This window comes from Calypte anna, chromosome 20 (assembly GCF_003957555.1).
Source record: "Calypte anna isolate BGI_N300 chromosome 20, bCalAnn1_v1.p, whole genome shotgun sequence".
Lineage (NCBI taxonomy): Eukaryota > Metazoa > Chordata > Aves > Apodiformes > Trochilidae > Calypte > Calypte anna.
In genome coordinates this window covers 12,130,197-12,150,586 of record NC_044265.1, presented here as the reverse complement: position 1 = coordinate 12,150,586, position 20,390 = coordinate 12,130,197, and the positions used below count along the sequence as shown (strand labels likewise).

Genomic DNA, 20,390 nt, shown 5'->3' with positions numbered 1-20,390 from the left:
GCCCTGGGTTTCACTGCAGAGAGCTCCATCACTTTGGGAATGAGGAACCAGGGGAAAAAAAAAAAAAAGGAAACAAAAAAAAATAAACTTGAATAACACTCAGCTGCCTCCTGGCACAAGGCAACATCTGTAAGGGGATCTTTCCTTAAGCTGTTGAACCTTTGGGTTCTGTCTCCTACTGAAATGAAAAGTGTGGGGAATGCCAGGAAGAAGGTGGGTGTTGAAGAGGAAATGTGCAAATGAAAGGGAGAGAAAAAAAAAATGAGTAAATGCCAACCTAAAATAGCAGCAGCCTGGGAAGTGGATCCATTGAGCAGTTTATCTCTGAGTCAGATCACAACCCAGTCCTGGTACCTTTCCCATTGCTCTCTCCCCTGAACACAAAAATAATGCTGTAAATAAAATTATTTGCAAATGCTTCTTGGAAGCAACCTCGGTTTTTCCTCCCCCCTTAAAGGAACTGCAAAAAAATTCAACAAGGACTCTGTAGGGAGATGAGAATAAAACTCAATTATCTGCATTTACATGCTTTGCAATTTTTCAAATGTCCATTCTTGAGGAATCAAACCATCCCTCACACCCTGAAGAGCTGGAAGCACAAGCAATCTGTGCAGCTTGTTTGTCCCTGTCCTGATGTGACCCAGAATCACGTGGGATTTGTCACCATTTTCAGAGATGAGCTCAAAGATGAGCAGGGCAGGCAGTGCCCAGGCCTCTCCTATGGATGGGTTTCTGTTGCTGGCTTTATTCTGGGTTTTTTTGTGGCCTGACTGGGCTCACATGGACCATGTGTAACTTTTAGGATGTTTGCTGCTGCTGGGTTAAACTGGGCTGGGTAGATTTGTCTGCAGCCCTTTGGTTAACAGCTGGGAGAAAAGCAGCCTCTCAAGCTGCCCACCTGCAAGTTTAGACCCATCTCAACCTTATTTATAGGTAAATTCCCCCAGGAAGTCTGGCTCTTAATACTTTTATAACCACTTTCAACACTCTGGTAGGATGAGGAGAAGGGAAAATGTGACTGAAATTTGCAGTTTGAGGCTTGCAAATGGAAAAAGATATTGATGATATTTCCCTCTCCCTCCTCTCCCTCCTCTCCCTCCTCTCCCTCCTCTCCCTCCTCTCCCTCCTCTCCCTCCTCTCCCTCCTCTCCCTCCTCTCCCTCCTCTCCCTCCTCTCCCTCCTCTCCCTCCTCTCCCTCCTCTCCCTCCTCTCCTCCTCTCCCTCCTCTCCCTCCTCTCCCTCCTCTCCCTCCTCTCCCTCCTCTCCCTCCTCTCCCTCCTCTCCTCCTCTCCCTCCTCTCCCTCCTCTCCCTCCTCTCCCTCCTCTCCCTCCTCTCCCTCCTCTCCCTCCTCTCCCTCCTCTCCCTCCTCTCCCTCCTCTCCCTCCTCTCCCTCCTCTCCCTCCTCTCCCTCCTCTCCCTCCTCTCCCTCCTCTCCCTCCTCTCCCTCCTCTCCCTCCTCTCCCTCCTCTCCTGTAAATTCCCCCAGAAAGTCTGGCTCTTAATACTTTTATAACCTCTTTCAGCCCTCTGGTAGGATGAGGACAAGGGAAAATGTGACCAGAATTTGCAGTTTGAGGCTTGCAAATGGAAAAAAAATATTGATGATATAAATATCTTTATATTCCTGCTGGAGCAGGGGAAATCCCTGCAGCTGGTGTGTGTCAGGCCCTGCAAGGGGCAGCTGGGCTGTGACAAAGGCTTCCTGGGATAATGCAGAGACAGGTAGGATGTGGCAGAGCCTGCTGGTGGCAATGAGAGGTGGGGAAAGCTGCCCCATTGCCCCATTTTCTGATTTCCCCTCTGCCTCTGCCTTTGGCATCCCTGAAAATGTTGGTGGGAAAGAGATCAAGGAATGAAATCTGGGGTTATTATCAGCTAGGAGTGGTATTAGTCTGATTAATCTGCTGTCTGATAACAGCCTGCCTGGCCAGAGGGGCTCAGCTGGGATCTGGGACAAGGAGATGGAAATATGGGATGGCTGCTGCTGTTTTCTGGTGGCACAGACTCCAAATAATCCATGGGGGGGTGAAAGATAGGATGGCATCACAGCAGTGCTCTCCATTCCATGGTAGGAAAGGCACCTGCTGACACTGGGATTATTTCCTATGGAATTTAGGGCTTGACCATGTAGAAACCTGCTTGGGAAGCAGCCATCTCCATAGGCAGCACAAAAAAAAAGGCCATTCCCAGGACATCTCATCCTGAAATGCACTTGGATGCTGAGCTTTGCCCCAAGGGAGTGGTGGCCAGGACAGAGGAGGGCAGGCACTGCAGGTAGCCATGCCTTGAGCTTCAGCAAGAGACATAAATCTCCCACTTATCCCTCAATGAAATTCCTTGTTCAGGTACAAAACACATTTTCATTTAGATGCTTAGGCAATGGGAAAAAAAAACACAGACAAAAAATTCAGAAATATGAATAATTGTGATGAAAATGCATGGGGCATTCCCAGGGTTTCAGCTCACTAGAGCCTGAAAGATTAATATTTTTTTCCTGTGCAGAATGGAATAGCTTTCTGACTGTTATGGGACAGGGAAAAAAATTAAATCTCTCTCCCTAACTGCTAACAAGGCATAAAAAAAAATAATAAACCCTTCCTTTCCAAGCCCCTCTGTTTGTTCTGTACTTAGGGTTTGCCTCCTACCTCCTCCCTTTCTCCTCATCTCTAATTGTCACATAAAAATGCTAAGTATTTAGGATTTCACCTCCTAGACACAGCACCAGATTTGCACTTCAGGGACAGCAGCATTTGCAGATCTAAAGCTCTGCTAATGAGAGCAACCTTGTGCTTAGAGGGAATGTTAATCAATTAGACACGCAGAGCATTAATGATGTTTCTTGTGCTTAATTAGATCAGCAAAACACGACTACAGCCACTTTTTTTTTTTTTTTTTCCTTTCTTTCCAGCTCTCCAGCTCCTGCCTCCTGAGGAGCATCACCCAGCTGGCTCTGGGGTGCTCTGGGGAGCTGCATTTCCCCAGCTATGCCAGGGGGGAGAGCAGCTGGGTCCTGCCTGTGTTTGCATCCCACCCTTGAGACAGGCAGGAGGGAGCTGTGGGAGTGATGTGAGGAGTTTTCTAGTTCCCTACAGATGTTCAGATTTGGAGGCTGAAGGTTTAGCAGCTCTGGGATGCAGCAGGGATTTGCTCCCTTGAGTCCCAGCACTCCCAGAGCTGGAGCACTTGGTTCAGGTGCATCCCGAGGAGGACCAGATGCTCTCCTGCTTCTTCAACGTTTGCAGGACTCAGAAGGAATGTAAAAGCCAACATTCCCATGAGCCATCCCTGAGCTCCCCAGGATAATAACAGGAGAATGAAAAAATGCCACGAGGCAGAGATCTCTGTAGAGAAGAACATCATTTGATTCAGAGCAAGACAAGCAGCAGATAAAATGCCAGAAATACAAATCCAGAATGATTTGGACCTGAAAAGTGTAGGATCCCTAGAAAAACACTGATAATCCAAACCAAGGCTTTATCTATTTTTTTCCTGGTTACTTGATTTACACAGATGCAGGTGACACACTGCACACTGCCTGCTTCTCAGGGTAGAGAGAAAATCAAAGAAATCCACTCTGATGTTGTAACAAGGGAATATTCCTAGAGTAGATCAAAATGAAGTGTTAAAAAGATTGCAGAAGCTTAATCATCTTCCCTGCTTGATGGTTGGGAATCGTGGATTATCATGAACATAAAATGAAAAAAGAAAAAAAGGGAAAAGGTTTTAACATGTGAAAAAATCAAATTAACCACACATCAGAAAGCCCCAGACTGGGTTTCATTGGCAGCTTGGGCTGTTTCTCAGGAGAAGCTGCTCTTCTGCACAGTGAGCAACAAGTCTTTAAAATCCAAGCTGGGCAGCCCCTCATTGATCCTGCCTGATGTTAAAATCCACAACTTAACAGTGCCCAACAACCCTTTTCTCCAAGTCTCAACATTTCAGTGCAATTCATCACAGCCCTGCAAGGCCAGCTAACCCCTGGCAATGGCACAACTTGACCCATGATGAGGATCCTGACCTTTGCTTGACCTGCCAAGGACTCATTGCTCAGTGAAGGAAGTTAATTACCCACCCAAGTTAAATTAATGATCCTTTTTTTTTTAATTTGGTGCATTGAGGCTGACCTTATTGCTATTTCCCACTCCCAGAGTAAAACAAAACTCAGGGTCTACATCTCCCAAGACAAATCCACTGCCAATCCATCCTTGGCAAAGCTGATGGGTACTTGACTTTTCCTACTTAAAAATATTTCTCCTAGATCTTGCTGAGGTTTCGACTATAGGAAGGTTTTATCTGGAGTGCCAGAAAGGCTCAGTGACCTCATGAATTTTAATTCTTACTTCTGCTGAGGTAGAAAGCTGTCTTTGTAACTTCATCAACTTTCAAAGCTTTGCTCCACTTGGAACAGATTTTGGATTTTTAAAGCAGATTGCTGGAATAGTAAGAGATCACATTTTTCTTATTAGCTTGAACCAGGGCACATTAGTATGTTCAACATTCATGTCTAGAGCTCCAGTTTCTATAGTTACTCGTGCTGCACTGAACTACTGCAATTTTCATTTTATAATAGCTCTGCTTCCCCCTTACTGGAAGGGCAGGTCTGGAACAAGAGGTTTTGGTGGACTCACCCCACTGTAAATAATGTCAGGAGGTTCCTCAGGGCCCTGTGACAGGGTGTGATCTGGTAATGAAGGAAGCAAGATGGAAAACAAGTGACATTCTTCATTTAACATTGGATTTATTCTTCTATGTGACTCTAGGAAATTGGCTGGAGGATTCCTGGCTGGAGAAGAAACACAGAGGCTCGTTCAAAGGAGCAGAAAGTCTCATTTTCATCTTCTAAAACTGCTTTGTGAAGGTCATGATGAAAAGTTGAGAGGAAGCAAGAAAATTTTGGCCTTCAGTCCATTCCAGAGGGAATTATTGTATCCACAGAAAATGCCAGCATGTTCTGCTCTCTTGAATCCTCTCCAATTGTTAGCTAGAAATCCAGTTCCCACAGCACAGCCACAGCCATAAATATATATATTATTATAAAAGTCTACTGACTGACAGCTCAGGGCTCTCCATCCCTGTTTTGGGAAGCTTGGAAAAAAAAGAATTGATCAACTTTTGTTAAGAATGAAAGAGCTGCTCTGTTTGGACCCTCCCCTGCTGCATCACTTTCTGATCACAGCACCCACCTATTTCCCTTGGAAAGCTCTAGTTCTAAATCCTAAAGGCTTACCTAGGACCTTATTTGGATTTTTTAAAATATATCGCTGCTGTAAATCTGGAGCCCAGCGCCGGGAGCTGCTTTTGCCCTCCCTAGAAACCCCCAGGACCCCATTCCCGGCTGGCGCCCGCCCCACCCCGCTCCGCTCCGCCGTCTCCGTTGCCCTCTAGTGGTACCGGTCCGGTTGGATTATCCCTACATCCTCCCGAACCGGACCGTAGCAAGAACGGAGCCTGGGTTTTTTGGGGGGAAAAAGGACGAGGGAGCCAGAAGGTGGGGATTTATCGGTGTCCTTCTGCACACCCAGGTGAAGAACTGAGTCCCTGGCAGCAGGGAGAGGGTAGGAAGTGCCTCAAGTCCATCTGGGTATCACAGGATGGGGTTTGGTTGGAAAAAACTTTTAAGATCAGCAAGTCCAACCATCAATCCACCACTGCCAAGGCCGCCCATAAACCATGACCCTTGCCACTACATCTAGAAAACTTCTAAACATCTCCAGGGCTGGAGATTCCACCACTGCGCTGTGCCAGGGTCTGACAACCCTTTGGGGGAAGAAATTGTTCCTAATATCCAAGCTAAACCTCTTCTGGCACAACTTGAGGTCGTTTCCTCTTGTTCTATTGCTTGTTACTTGGGAGAAGAGACCAACACCCACCTTCCTACCACTTCTTCCAACTCTTCAGAACACAAACCCAGCTCCTTGCCTGCCTGGGGGTTTTGTTTGCAATAAATAATGTTCAACTCTTCCTGCCTGGGCCCCAGTCTGGGAGCTCATTTCTTTTACTTCCCTCTGGCTTTTCCTCAATCCCAACCACTGTTTGTTTGTGTTCTTTGACATCTTGAATCAACCCTTAAGCAAACCCTACATGTCACAGGACTTTGACCTCATTTACACTGTGTAGAGCTGGGGAAAACTGCATGGCTTTAACAGGGTTGGTCTGTCTTCTTCTTTCCCACCAGCCAAAAACCTCATTTTGCCTTCAAAAGCAATTATTTTCTGTCTCAGAAGGAGAGGGTAACTCAGTAGGAGGTACCAGCCCACAGGGTGTCCATGTCACCTGCTGTCCCACCAGTCAGATGATGCTTCCTGCAGCTCCTCTATCCACAAGAGGCTTTACTGTGATTTAAGCACAAACCTAAACCCAGTTCTTGTCCCTGGAGACATCACACAGTCTTACCATGAAATCTGGACCCCCTGAGCCTGTTAGCACCATCTTCCCTGACAGCACCCATCCAGCCCACCCCTGCTGGGGACATCAGCTGTGAAAGGGTGACAATTGACAAAAAACATGCACACAAGTACCTGTGAAATACTGATTATATTTCTATGCTTTGATAGCAATATAATACTTCATAAGAGACTGGGAAACATACTTTCCAGTATTTTAAGTTACCTGTACACCTACAGAACCTTTTTCATGGAACAGGAACACCTTGTTGTTGCTTACTGATATCCATGACTTCCCAGTCCCACAGCAACATAATAAATGCCCAGAATCCCACAAACTCTTTTCTTGCTCTGGAAACAACACACTTGGATAAAGCTAATTTTATAAACACTAGAATTGCCTTGCAATATCCATATATATATATATATATATTAAGAAAAACTTCTACCTTTCATAAATACACCGTACACAAAATATGTTTCCCCAATACATTCATGCATTTTCCCCCCTCTGAAGATCCCTGCTTGTACCCAAAGTGTCTGTAAAGCTGGGAAAGGCAGCTGCTGGGAGCCAGCTTGGTGGTGGCTCCAAACCCATCTGGAGGTTGTGAAGAAGCCTTTGGTGTTTGAGTCCTGCATCACTGGCTCTAATCCTGCCTCCCTGGAAAAAAAGGGTTCTCCTGCTCTTTCTGTCCCATCAAAGCTTCACCAGCTGCCTGTGTTCAAAGAAAAAGCCACTTTCCATCTCACTTCCAGTTTGTCCAGGAGTTACTGGTGACACTCAAGTCTCTCCTGGTGCTTGAAAGAGGCTGGGAAAAAAGAGTTTGGAAGTGGCAATATCACTGCCTGGCTTTGGTGGAAGGGGATCTGGGGATGGAAGAATCCAGCCTTTCTTGACCACTGTGGACCTGAAGTTTGACCATGCCCCATCTGAAATGGAAATGGCTTTGCCTCTGCTCTGAGAGTCAGTTCTCTGCTAATGAAGGCAACAAACCTTGTCCCACCTCCACTTATGAAAGCATAAACACCCAAAATACACAAAACCATCTACAAAGTAATTCTAAGGAGCAGCTGGCACAAAAGCTGTGCCAGTTTTGCAGCTGAGTCCCTGGGAGTGGGGGCACTCAGCTAAGCACTAACCTGACCCAGGCTGGGTTGAGAGAGTAACTAGACAGAAACCTGCCCAAGTTTCACTGTTCCCTCTCAGAAAGGTTCTGGTCAGTATTGCAAGTCCACATTTAAAGGTCATTTTGGAAACACTGCCCTCTCCACGTGCAAGCATCCCCTTTCCACCAGGCAATCTGTCCTTAGGGCAAGGCATCCCTAGAGCTAAGTCTAGAGATAAAATCATTTCAGGCTGAGGTTCCTCATCTGCCCAAACTCCTTCTTTTTACAGAGCAACCCAAGAGAAGCATTGCATAGATCCATTTTCTCATGCCTTCTGGCACCCAACAAAACCAGCAAGGAGTAAGTTCAAGTTTTGCCCAGTGCATTACAAAAGGCATCAACATTAAACAATGCAAGGAAAAAAAAAAAATCTCAAAAAAGTGAAGTGCCACCACGGTGTAATTCCTGCAAGGAAATGAGGCAGTGAAAGTACAGTGCTCAGCAGCTCTGGGGATGGCTGCCTGTAGTGTACTGATGAATTTCCTTAGACAAATCTCATCTCAAAGCCATCTCCCATTGCACAGTAATGGGGATTTGCATCATTAGGTAACCTTGCTCCTGAGCATCAGGAGCCAGAGCTGGGTGTCAGAGGAAGGAGGAGGTCACTGGTGGGGCTCTTTGCAGTGTCAAGCCCTCTTGTCCTCTCTCCCATGCAGACTCCAGGGCTCTTTGCAAGCTTGGGAAGTCTCAACAGAAGTTTTGCTACAACTGGCTTTCCAATGAAGATATTAGGGACCAGATCTTCTGGTGGTTTAACTCCCATTCCGTGCTCCATTGGAGTTACCAGTGCTTATTTCCACGAATGGAGAATGTGGTCCTTGCTTGTCACAGACAGAGAATAAAGCTAGGGTAGCCCTTTCTTTAAATAAAATTAAATAACTGCACATGGCATCAGTGCACACTTTGAAATGTGCTTCTGCTGTTCAGAAATGAGCAAGCACACCTCATTACAGTTAAATTATTACTTTTGAATTTAAAAAGTGATAATATGACTGTTAATTTTTAAAACCCCCTCAGGATTGCATAAAATCTTATTTTGGAGACTGAGAAAGTCACTTCCACACGTACAGAGCTAGATATCCTCTTCAGCTGGCAGGGAAGGTTTCTGTTCCTGGAGGTCAGAGTTGCCATTTTCAGATGCATCTGAGCTGCCCACTGCTGACTCCGATGGTGGGGGTTTGTAGAGAAAACAGGCAACTATAAAGAAGGTTGTCCCAAGCACCTGCAGCCACCAAAACATCCCATTACTCTTTGCTGACTCCAAAACCAGGCACCCAGCCCTCATCTGGCATGAGATCTGCTGACCAAGCTTTGGGGAGGAGATGATGCAGAAGGCCAGCCTGGGCAGCAGATCAGCACACACAGCTGGAGGGGGGAAAAAAATCTGAATTTAGGCAGCCCACAGCAATGGGACAGTGAGAATCTGAAAAGCTCTTCAGCCCCAGATGGACACCTGGAGGACAGCACAGTGTGGATTGACATGGCCTGAGAAGGGTTTTGAAAGTCTCTATATCACAGTAACAGCTGAACACTGCTATCTAGGGCAAGGACTTGTTTGGGGGCAGTTAAAATGATGGTTTTCAGCTAATAAGTAAGAAACACACAGCTAAGCTCCCTTGTTTTCTAGCAGTGATTATTTACAGCCTGCCCACAATGCCATCCCTCACTCTCCTTAACACACTGGGGTTCTGTATTCTACTTCCAGCAAAAAAATAAAAATCCCCTTGGTAACTGCTGGGAGGAGATATTTCCTAAGGTGCATCAGAAGCTGGAAGCTTAGGAAGTGACAGGAATTAAAGAGAATGATGATGCCTGGAGCACCATCACCTGGCCAGAAGCAAATGGAGCTTTTGCCTTCTCTGAGAACATTTCTTGTGCCAAGGTTTAATTTGGATTGGGGTGGTAGGGGTGGAGATCAGGACAACCTAATTGTGTAAAATCCTCTCCTGGGGTAAAAGGCTGTCTCCTGAGGTCCTTGCTTTGCTTTTTCAGAGGGGGAAGTTAAGAGGCAACATCACCTTGTAGACCAGTCCAGCGATGAGGGTGTATCTGCTCATGGCTGAGTTCTGGTAAACATAGCAAGAACCTTGCTCACCACACTGGTTCTGCCAGAGCAGGCAGGATTTATCAATCATGGACCCAAAGGCAATGGGGCCAGGGATGCCTCCTGTGGGAAGAGAGAGGGAATTTTCACTTTGGGCAGTATCTACCCACCAGCTCTGCAAAATGCTGGCACTAAAGCATCAGGCTTTGCTGCTATCGGGATTAATAAACTCATCCTACAGCTGTCCCAAGAGCCACAAGGTACCCAAGACAGGCTGAAATTCAGCACCTGAAATTCCAGCAGGTCTTTTGACCATCCTGACATACACATTGCTCAAGATCCATGAGACAAACACAGGGGCTTCAAAAGCCTCTGCTCCTTTTTCTCTTCAAACAAGGACACGTTGTTCAGAAGTGGCTGATATGTTACAGGATCCTTCCTTCAGCTTGCAACCCATATGCAAAGGGGAATTGGGTTTTTCTGAATGACAGCAAACAACAGAAAATATCCCCCTTTCAACACCCCCTGTCCTACCCCCTCCTTTTGCAACCCAACAGGTTTTACTCTTGGGTAACAACTTGGCACAAGCTCCCCACAGCCACCAGACCACACCAGTGCCCAGATTTCCTCCTTGTTCCATACCTAGGGTTCGTACCACAATCCACTGGATCCCCAGAGCAAATGACCTTTGCCTGTCAGACACACACCTGGGGAACAAAAGGGAATTGTTTCAAAATGCTGCCAGGCTGCACAGCACCTCCCCACCCCACCCCACTATGACTTGGGGTCCTCCATCCCCTCTGGAGATGTTGGTCCTACCCAGTGCAACATCCCCCCCAACACTGCTGCAAACTGGGACACACTTGTGGGGGTTTAATGGCAGAGAATAGAGTTGCCAAAGTTAAAATTTGCTTTCCCAGCTAAACAGGGAAGGGAATTGATCTCAAAGCCTCCAGGCTGCTGGTAATGGGGTGGTTCCCATCACCCCTGCCCCAGAGGACAAAGCAGAGATGGATTCTGGCAGCAATGAGGGAACCCCCTGCTCACCTCAGGGTGGCAGTCAGGGCAGGAATGCTGCTCAGGAAGGTGAAGAGGATCACCAAAAATATGAAGAAGAGGAGCAGGGGCCTTTTCTCACAAGAGGAAGTGCATTTCCCTGCCTCTGCATTGCCAGGGCTGGGCAGGAAAGGTTCCTCAACACAGCTACACTCCTGATAGACCTAGGAAAGAAGAAAGGGCAGTGAGTGGTTTGCCAAGGAGAGCACAGTGATAGAGAAAGCTTTACAAAGAAAAAAAAAAACAAAAACAAAACAATCAGGGAGGGCAGAAACCAGCTGGTTTCACTCCTAGAGTGAATCAGAAAACCAAGCTGCATTCCTGACACACCTTTGTTTCAAAACAAAGGTTGTTAAATAAAAGAAAGCTTTGCCAAGTAGCTCTTGAATGCTGAATGCCATCACTACCCCTCTGGAGCCTCTGCCTGTCTCTGTGAGCATCCTGCTGGGAGGATGAGGAGGGGCATCACCTGCACTGAAGGCTCAATATAAGTTCTGGGACAGGAATTAGGTGCCTCCCAAGTTCCCAACCTGCCTGGGTGATTTACCATGGATTTCAAGGCAGTTTGGAGTGAGGGGAACTGGATGAGAGAAGCAAAGCTGGGTGACCTCAAGGCACCTTCTGCCTGCATCCCAGGTGGTGCCTGAGAGCATCCACCCTGCAGCAGGTTTTTACACTGGTTTGCAGTCCTGTGGCCACTTCTGCAGAGCCAGACAGATGACACCAGAGATGTGCCACCACCTTCTTAACACACAGTGCTTTCAGACATACCTTCTTGCCATTCCTGAGGTTTTCAGCCACTTTTTTGCAGCCAGCATGGCAGGGGGAGTAATACATAATGTCATCACTCCCACAGACAGGGCTGTAGGTCTCCTGGAGACAGCCACACTCAGCATTGCAGGATGCTGTCAGGTTTAGGTGGCCAGCAGGCAAAGCACTAAGGGAAAGACAGGAGCAGTCAGTGAGGAGACACTGAAGAGCATTTTCCAGGAGGAAATGGGCAGAGTAAGAGGAGGATGAAGGGGTGGGGACAGATGTGGTGGATCACTAAGTAGCATGAAGCAAGAAAAGCTTTCATCTCACCCAATTTTAACCATCAGCAGGACCAGTGCCCTGGAGCTGTCTCTTCCCCAGAGCTGCCAAGAGTTTAAGTGACCAGCTCATTGGCAGAACCTTCCATTTGGAGAGGAGAATCCCACTTTTATCCAGTTTTTCCCATTGGATAGAGATGGGGATCCCATGAAGGACACTGGTACCTCTCACACTGGCACTGATGATCTCCTCTTCCTCACTAAAGAGGAAGCCCTCCCACAGACTCCAACTAGATGCTAAAAATCAGAATATTTTATATTTTGGGTCTCACCCTCAGTCTCTGCCTGTAAGACTGACTGGACATCACCTTCCTCCACCACCATACTCACACCATGACTACCACCAGCACCCTAAATTTGAAGTTATCCTCCTTTTGTGACCAGGGCCATGAAGCACAAGAGAGATGAGGTGGTTGTTAGTACCTTCCCTTGTACACCTGGGTGACTCCTGCCATTGGCATGTTGGGGCAATGAATAAAAAAAATGAATATTGCCAGCAGACTCGAGACTGTGCAGACTAAACACAGCTTGATGATTCCTGAACAGCGGAGTTTAAATTTATTCACAAGGAATCCTCCCAGGAATGTGCCTCCTCCTCCTGCTGGCACAACCAGGTAACCTGGAAAACAAAAGAAAACAAAAATACAAAACAAAAACAAAACAAAAACAAAAAAAAAGGAAAAAAGAGAAAAAAAAAGGGGTAAGGAAAAAGGGGAAAGAAAAAGGGGAAAAAAAGAAGGGAAAAAAAAGAGGGGAAAAAAAGGGGGGAATAAAAGGAGGGAAAAAAGAGGGGAAGAAAAGGGGGGAATTAAAGGAGGGAAAAAAGGGGGGAAAAGGGGGGAAAAAGGGGGAAAAAAGGGGGGAAAAGGGGGGGAAAAGGGGGAGAAAAGGGGGAGAAAAGGGGGGGAAAAAGGGGGGGAAAAAGGGGGGAAAAAGGGGGGGAAAAAGGGGGGGAAAAAGGGGGGGAAAAAGGGGGGGAAAAAGGGGGGGAAAAAGGGGGGGAAAAAAAGGGAAAAAAAACCCAACACATGGAAGTTTAGAAATATGAGCAAGGAGTTTTCATGTCTGAATACATTAAGTGCAGTATGTCTGCATGAGATCAATCCCTTGGTTGTTGGGTGGCTTCTTGGATTTTGCTACAGCGTGGTCACTGTGACAGCTCAGGTAACGTGGCATGAGCAAGGTAAGGCAGCTCTTCCTATTCAGAGATCTTAAAACAGACCCCTTGAGGAGCACATCCTGGGTATTAATGTTTTTTGGACACCACTTGCTCAGTCTGCCTTATGGCACCTAAGTCAGGATCTTCCCACTTTTGGGATGCTGACAAAATACGTCCCCTAATCCAGATATCCCTTGTTAGAGGAAACATTGAGTTCCAATTTCCTGGTAGTGAACTAAATGGAACAGACTACAATTATTTTGCCTGCCTCTAGAGGGTAACAGATGGCCACAGAAGTGACACATTTCCTCCTGATGTCAGGAGATCCAGCTCTGTGCATGCACTTGCTACAGATACACTGATGGGAAATGATCCTATTTAATAGCTGAAATCAATATCTGCTCTGCAGGAGCTGCTAAGTGGTTGTCTCCACTCCAAAGGAGCTGGAGTGCTCTTGTCTTTGTAGGCAACATGGGAAAATATTGCAAAAACCTGGTTTCCTTACCAAAAAAGGTAGCAGCTTCAGAGGCACTTAAACTAAACTGAGATTCCAGGAACTTGGGGCCAAATGTGGACATCCCAGCAATGAGGGTGGCTTCAGTGGCTCCTGCTAAGCAGAGGAAGATGAAGGTGGGGTTCTTCAGAAGCAACAGCACTGATCTGGGAAGGAGAAATAGACTGGAATTGAATCACTGAGGCACATTGTGATTTCAGGTCTGCCCCTGACCTTCAAGTCAGCAGGACCATGTGTAGGACCCTGATATTCCAATATTTAGCATTAGGCTGAGTATTTCCCATTGCTAAATGGGGGAATACTGAAAGGACACTGTTTCTCATCAAATCCCAACCATTTCATTGATTAGTCCCTGATGGCAGCTATCTCAGGGCTCCCAACCTGACCAAACCCAGGGAACAAAGTTGTATTAATCCTTGCATACACACATGCTACTCATGTGCACCATCTCCTCATGAGAATCATCACCTCTGCTAACCATGGATGTGCTGCAGCTCAGGGTAAAATACCAAGCAAGCTTTTCTATATGGAAGAAACACCTCCTTAATGCATTTGCTTGACTTAAACATTTTATTTTCAACCCACCAGGCTTTAGAGGAGAGCCATAGATATGCCTGAAAAATTGCCACATGTCATTTCTATGCAGATCCAGCAACAATTCCATCTCTGAGACACAGAAACACCCTAGGGCACATGGGGTGGTTTCAATTATCTCTCCCCAGCTTGGATCCTGGGCTAGGAGGCTTGACATGGCTTTCTGAGAGGCATTTTGTAATGAGCTTGAAATTCTGCCACATGACTTTTCCCCAGAGCAGTAGCACAGATCATCCCAACCCTGAGACAGGAACAACCCCATGATCCCACACTGGTGGCAGGGACAGGGATGCCCTGGCTTGCTTGCTGAATTAAAAGGCACTGTCACCTCTTACTGCTTAGGAGGGAATAGGAAATCAGAGAAAAGCTACTGGGGTACAACTTGAGTGAGAGAGCACCAGATTTACCCAACTTTATCTACATAAAGTGGAGGATTTAATTATATCAAAAGAGCAAGGAAAGACAGAAATACCACACATTCTTACACCTGGGTCACAGGGGGCTTTATGCTAACCATAGGCTAGCTGGTGGGATTAGTTTAATTTAATAAACTAGCTTCCAGGAATGATCTTTACAACTGTGCTTTATTTGGAAGCACAAAGTCTAATCTCTTCGTGAGAAAACATTTGTGGACCTTGTGGCTGATGTAAAAAAAGTGCACAATGCCTTCATCTTTTTTTTTAATTCAAGAGAAAAGAGAGGAGTTGTCCCCTGGTATTACTGTGACTTTGTGCCTGTTGGCCAAAGCTTACAGGTTGAAAAATACAGAGGAACTCTTTCAGCTCTAGGAGTACAGATTCAGTCATGTAATTTAATCTGTTTGCAGACAGAACACGTAGTTTCAAGGAGCTCTGGCATATAAAACCTCACCAAAGTCAACACAGATCTTTTCATTGCTATCAGAAGGGTTTCAATCACACCCAGAAACCACCTAATTCTTGAATAGTTTTGTCTGTCCTCAGTTCTTTCAGCCAACAGGGATTTCAGGAAGCTCAGCACTGCCAAGAGAAGAATCCCACCCCCTATAAAAGCCTGATCCTACAAGTTTTTATTGCTGTGGGTACTTCCCTTGGGTAATGGTCCTACTGAGTAGGTTGGGAACATCTGTACCATCAGAGCCTGCTCCTCTGAGCATGTCCAGGGCACTGTAACAGGGTATGGCCACAAGTTAAAGAGCCATTAACAACAGATGGATGTTGATGCAATTTTAGAGTGTGTCAATGAGGACTTTTCCAGCAAAAAATGACACCTGAGGGAACATCACCACCACGGGAGCAGAGGACAACATGTATGTCCTGCAGAAATACAAACCAACCTCCCTTTACAACACAGAGAAGCTGTAGGAGAACTGTGAGATAGACAAAAGCCCCATCCTACCACCTCATCCAAGAGGAACAAGTGGAATATTGTCTGTAGCCTTGACAGACCAGGGAGTGATCCTCACAACCAGTCTCCTGGAGCTTGCTGGGACAAAGCCTCCTCTCCTGGCACAGCTCTGTGTGTCTTCTGTTTGAATCCCTCTGCACTGACAGCAGAGTTCACTTCATGAGAGCAATCATACAGAACTAGAGAAAAGAAAATGCTATTTTATGAGGCCTTTTCAACTCAGGAATTAAGACAGAAGTCTCTGCAGGGCAGAGGATTAAGCTGCATGGGCTGCATTCCTGTAAGCTCCTGCTCTTGTGAATACAGCAATTCATGAAGCTCACTCAGAAAGGACCTGGTGCCACGGAACAGTATTTTGTTTCATCAGTATTTCTACTTATCTTTGTGAGACTCTTACTGTCTGTACTGTAAGAAAATGTGCAAAACAAAATGTGCACAAAAAGCAACAGTGTCCTTTGGCCTCACTCTCCAGCCAGGTCCATGTGTCCCCAGGAGCTGCATGCACAGATGGGATCCCCTCTTTAATGCAAGTTTCCAGAATAGCAACCCTTTAAGGCACTTCCCTTTCACTAATCAAAAGCAGTGTGCACAAAAGTCTGTTGGATTTTCACTTTCAAAGAGAAACCACACTAAGGTCTGGCCTGACCTGAATTTCATGATATGAGTTTTCCATCTCTGGGGGTTTGTGCTTGGGGAAGAAGGGGTGAAAAAAGATGCTCCTGGGGGGGAAGTGCCTCTGGACCTGCCACTCTGGCAGCCTGAACTGAGAAACAGTGGGAGTTTTGTCCTATACAAGCAACAAAAGCATCAACCACTAAATTTCATCCCTCTCTCCTGCCCTTTTTGTGTTGGCTTTAGTCACAACCTTATCATTATTTAAATGCAGGTTTTGAATTCAATTTCCGTGCGGAGAATAAAGCCGTGACCTTGGAAAATGGCACCCACTCAAGAATGCCATTTAATAACAGTATTGAAATCTGCTGTATGTAATATCCTTCATGAAACTGCCTTAACCCCTAGTAAACTTCCTACAAAGAATTCCAGACCACTGTGAGTTGTTCCACTGACACAGCTCCTGCTGAAAACTCCCGTATCCAGCACCTGCTTCCCTCCTCCTCTGCCAGCACCAAGGCAAATACCACAACTGAGGTTCAGAAGTCCCTGCTGGCAGCAGCACAGGGTTTGGCAGCATTGCATGTTTGTTTTTACATGGAGCAGCCCCTCTTAGAGAAATAAAAAAAAAAAATCCCCTTGTTGATGGCAAACTCCTAAAGGAACATCCAGTCACCTCTGCAACACCCATGGCTTGCACAAAGCCAAACCAGCAAAGCAGCACCTCTACCCTGCCCTCAGCACACACACAAATTATAAGATTTCAAAGATCCATAAATGTTTCCAGGTGAAAATACCCCGTTTTATTTTGGCCACTCACTTGTTCCCACCCAGGATCATTTTAAAGAGTTTCCTACCAAACCTTCTGTGCTCACCCACACCAGAGTCAAGCAGCAGCTTTGGGGTTAGTTACATAAGAGGTGTCTGGAAGATGCAAGGTAAAAGAAAGAAACAAACAAAAAAGCTAAGAATAAAAGAGAAAGGGAACTGAAAGCTACAGGATATCTGGAATGGACCTGTAAGTCAGGGTTTTGTTTCCTCTCTTTTCCCACTAAAAGAACAAAACGTGGCCCTAACACACACACACACAAAAGGAAAAAAAAAGAGAAATGAAAAGCCCCAATGGGACAGAGAGGAGGAGATGTTGGACAATACCCAGTTGGGCCAGGTAAGGCCAGACAAGAACACTCAGAAAGATCAAATGCTGCTGGGGAGAGGCAATGAGATGGCAATGCCTGGGCACCTCCCATCACCCAGAGGCTGGCACCAGCCCCTGAACCCCAGAGCATTCCCTGTGACTCCAGGTGGATCTTCACCTTCTGAAAACCACAGCCAGGGCCAGCACCTTGTCCCCTGCTCCTCAACACCATCCCTGGAGGAAATTCTGCCCATTTACCAAGAGCTCCAAGACAGGATCAGGTGCTTTGCAACCTCCTCTGCAAGAAAGCATCCTGGCTCCATTTGAGGATGGGCACAACCTTTTAGCTGCTACCACAGAAAGGAAGCTCAATCCCAGTTATTCCTCTTGCTTCTAGGGGAGTGTTCTCTGAACCTCAGGAGCAGGGAAGGGTTCTCACCGAGGTAGATCTTTCACTGTTTTCCCAAAGTCTGGATCTGATGCTTTTTTGTGGCTCCCATCTTTTAGCTGATGAGCCTCTGACACCCTCATGACCGTGTAGCGCTGGGATCCTGACAACGAGAGGCAGAGGAGAACAAGGAACATGTGAGACAGGGGATGCAGATCCTACCAAAACAATGGATTTGCAGGGGTAAAACGCAACGTGACATCCTCCCTCCATCCATGGCTACAAAGGAAGAGCAGGGAAAGAGGCAGCTGGGAAGCCACGGGGATGAAATCCAGATAGGAATTACAATTGAAGCAGGAGAAGCTTCTCCTCTGTCTCCTCCCTGCCCCTTGCAGAAGGATGCAAACCCCAGGGTCAGTGTGAATCCTGCACAGCCCCAAATTCCCTTGGGCCACATACCTGGGAGGCGCTGGGGGTATCCCAGGATGGGGATGGAGATGAGGAGGGAGGCTGCTCCAGCCCCGAGGAAGCCAATCCACCATGCCCCCACCCACAGGGTGTTCTCCGGGGCAATGTCAGTCCTGTAGGAAACAAAGGCAAAAAAGACACAAGAAAGAGGAGAGGTGGTTTGACAGGGAACAGGACAGCTTGGTGTGTCTCTTGATGAAGCTGGCAGGGCCCAGGGGACACCAATCTCTGGGCTTTCCCACAGTGACCTGCTGGAGATGCCACATCCACCATCCCTCCTGCCACCCCAGAGCACAACACTCAGTGAGCCTCAAAAAAATCCATTGATTAATTTTCCTTCAATCTCCTGGCTTGCATGTTAACCTCTCCCCATTTCATTCCTGCTTTGGGGTTGCTATGTGCCACTTCAGAGCCACCCTTTGCAAGAAAACTGCTGGAAATCACAGAATCACTGAATAGTTTGGGTTGGAAGGGACCTTAAAGATCATCTTGTTCCAAGCCCTCTGCGTGGGTAGGGACACCTCCCAGCTTGCTCCAAGCTCCACCCAAATAACCTGTTCTGTCCCCTGGAAACCCAGTGCTTCCCCTTTTTAACTCATTCACCTGCCAAGGAGCCTGTAAGGAGATAAGAATATATTACCAATCCTAGGAAGCAAAGAGGCAGTAAGTGTCCTGGCTGGATTACCAGGAGGATGAGCAGCACTCTTGGCAGTGTTGCCCTCACTGGGGAACTCATCTGAACAATCTGCCTGCTGCTGGGAGCCTCATTAGCAGAGACTAATGAGTGGGGAAATGAAACTGACAGGTTTGTGACAGCACCCATTCCAGGAACCCTTTCAGCCTTAGCACCCCTGCAGAAACACTTCTGACCCCCACAGGCACACTTCCACCCAGCCACCAGCTCGCTTCTCCAGAGTATGGGTTTGGTTTGGTTTTTTCTGGTTTTTTTACCCCAAAGGAAACATACAGCATAAAGGAAAAGGAACAAGATGATTTTTTAGCAACTTACTCTCTTCCAATTTCAGTATAAATATTTAGAAACATTCCTCCTACCAGATAACCCACTGCAGGCCCAAGGATTGCAGCAGTGTAGAAAACAGCTGAAAGAGGGGAAAAAAAATAAAATAGCCTTGTCAGATAGGAGCTTCAGGCAAGGTGCACCTCTGGTGGAAGGGCTCAGCATGGCCTCTGGAGGTGCCAAAGCAGAAGGCCCAAGTCTCCCACCCCCCAGGAGCTGCCCCACTCACCAATGTACACGGGGGAATAGTTACTTTTGACGTTTTCATCTAAATAGGTGACACCGAGCGTATAGAGCGGCGTGGCTCCCATCCCATGCAGGAACTGCCCCAGCATGAAGACAAACCTATACCCGGAGAGGCTGGAAGCATCCCGGGAGCAGGGCAAGCTCCAGTTGCCCCCGCAGACCCCCAGCTGGGAACCCGAAAGCGTCTCGTAGCGCCCTGCGGTGAAGTGGGGCAAGGAGAAGAGGAGGGAGCCCAAACCCATGACCAGCACCCCAAAACCCAACCATCGGGGTTTGTGGCCGTTCCCCCCAAAGTAGCTGACGAAGGTCAGGCAGGCACAGGCTGCCAGGTCGTAGGAGCTGGCGATGAGGCCGCTCTGGTAGCTGCGGAGGTCGAAGCGCCGCTCGATGGAGGTGATGACGGTGTTGACGAAGCCGTTGACCGTCATGCCCTGCAGGAAGGAGGCGACGCAGAGGAAGAACAAGACGCCCTTGGAGGTGTTGAAAAGCTGCAGGCACCCCGGGGTGAAGTCCCCCCAGCCGCACGCCGGTTCCTCCCCTTCGGACGAGACGTATTTGATCCCTTGCCCAAACTGGGTTTCCTCCTCTTCAGGGCTGGTGGAGCAGAGGGGTTGGGAGCTGGAAGGGCTGGGCAGGCCGGAGGACACGGTGCCGTTGCTCAGGGGGGTGTCACACGCCTCCTGCCCACCTGGGGACTCGAGGGTCCGAGCAGTAGCACCAGGAGGAGGAGATGGGTGGGAGAAGTCAAGGGTTTGAGGGAAACAAAAGCCATTTTCTCCAGTTGAGTTCTGGGGCATTGCCATGAACGGGGAGGCAGAGCTGAGTGGCAGGTCGAGGTGGGGCTGGTGGCTGGGGTGGCTTTGTGGGGACCGGCTGAGCCAGGAGGTGCAATTCTACAACACTTACATCAGTAGGGAAATGGCAAAGATCTGAGGCAAGACCATTCTGATCTGTGAAAAGAGAAGTTTTAAACATGCCTTTATATAAAACCATCTCAAATATTGTTCCTTTCTTTTTTTCTTTTCTTTGTCTTTATTTTTTCTTTTTAATAGGCATTTCGCAGGTAGATTTGTGCCCTCCTCCATTGGGGTACCATTAGTACTACAGAATAAACCCCCAAACATT

General features: G+C 47.3%; 1 protein-coding gene across 1 annotated transcript; it reads right to left on the bottom strand.

Annotated features, from left to right (window-relative positions):
* Positions 1-8,536: 8,536 nt before the first annotated feature.
* SLCO4A1 (solute carrier organic anion transporter family member 4A1) lies at positions 8,537-20,130 on the bottom strand. Its single transcript, XM_008497969.2, has 11 exons — positions 19,249-20,130; positions 19,011-19,101; positions 17,993-18,114; positions 17,585-17,696; positions 13,407-13,561; positions 12,166-12,361; positions 11,423-11,588; positions 10,643-10,815; positions 10,238-10,302; positions 9,570-9,718; positions 8,537-8,773 (listed from the first exon to the last, which is right to left on the bottom strand). The coding sequence occupies exons 1-11, from the start codon at positions 20,066-20,068 to the stop codon at positions 8,624-8,626; spliced, it is 2,199 nt and encodes a 732-aa protein (XP_008496191.2). The 5' UTR covers positions 20,069-20,130; the 3' UTR covers positions 8,537-8,623.
* Between the last annotated feature and the right edge of the window lie 260 nt (positions 20,131-20,390).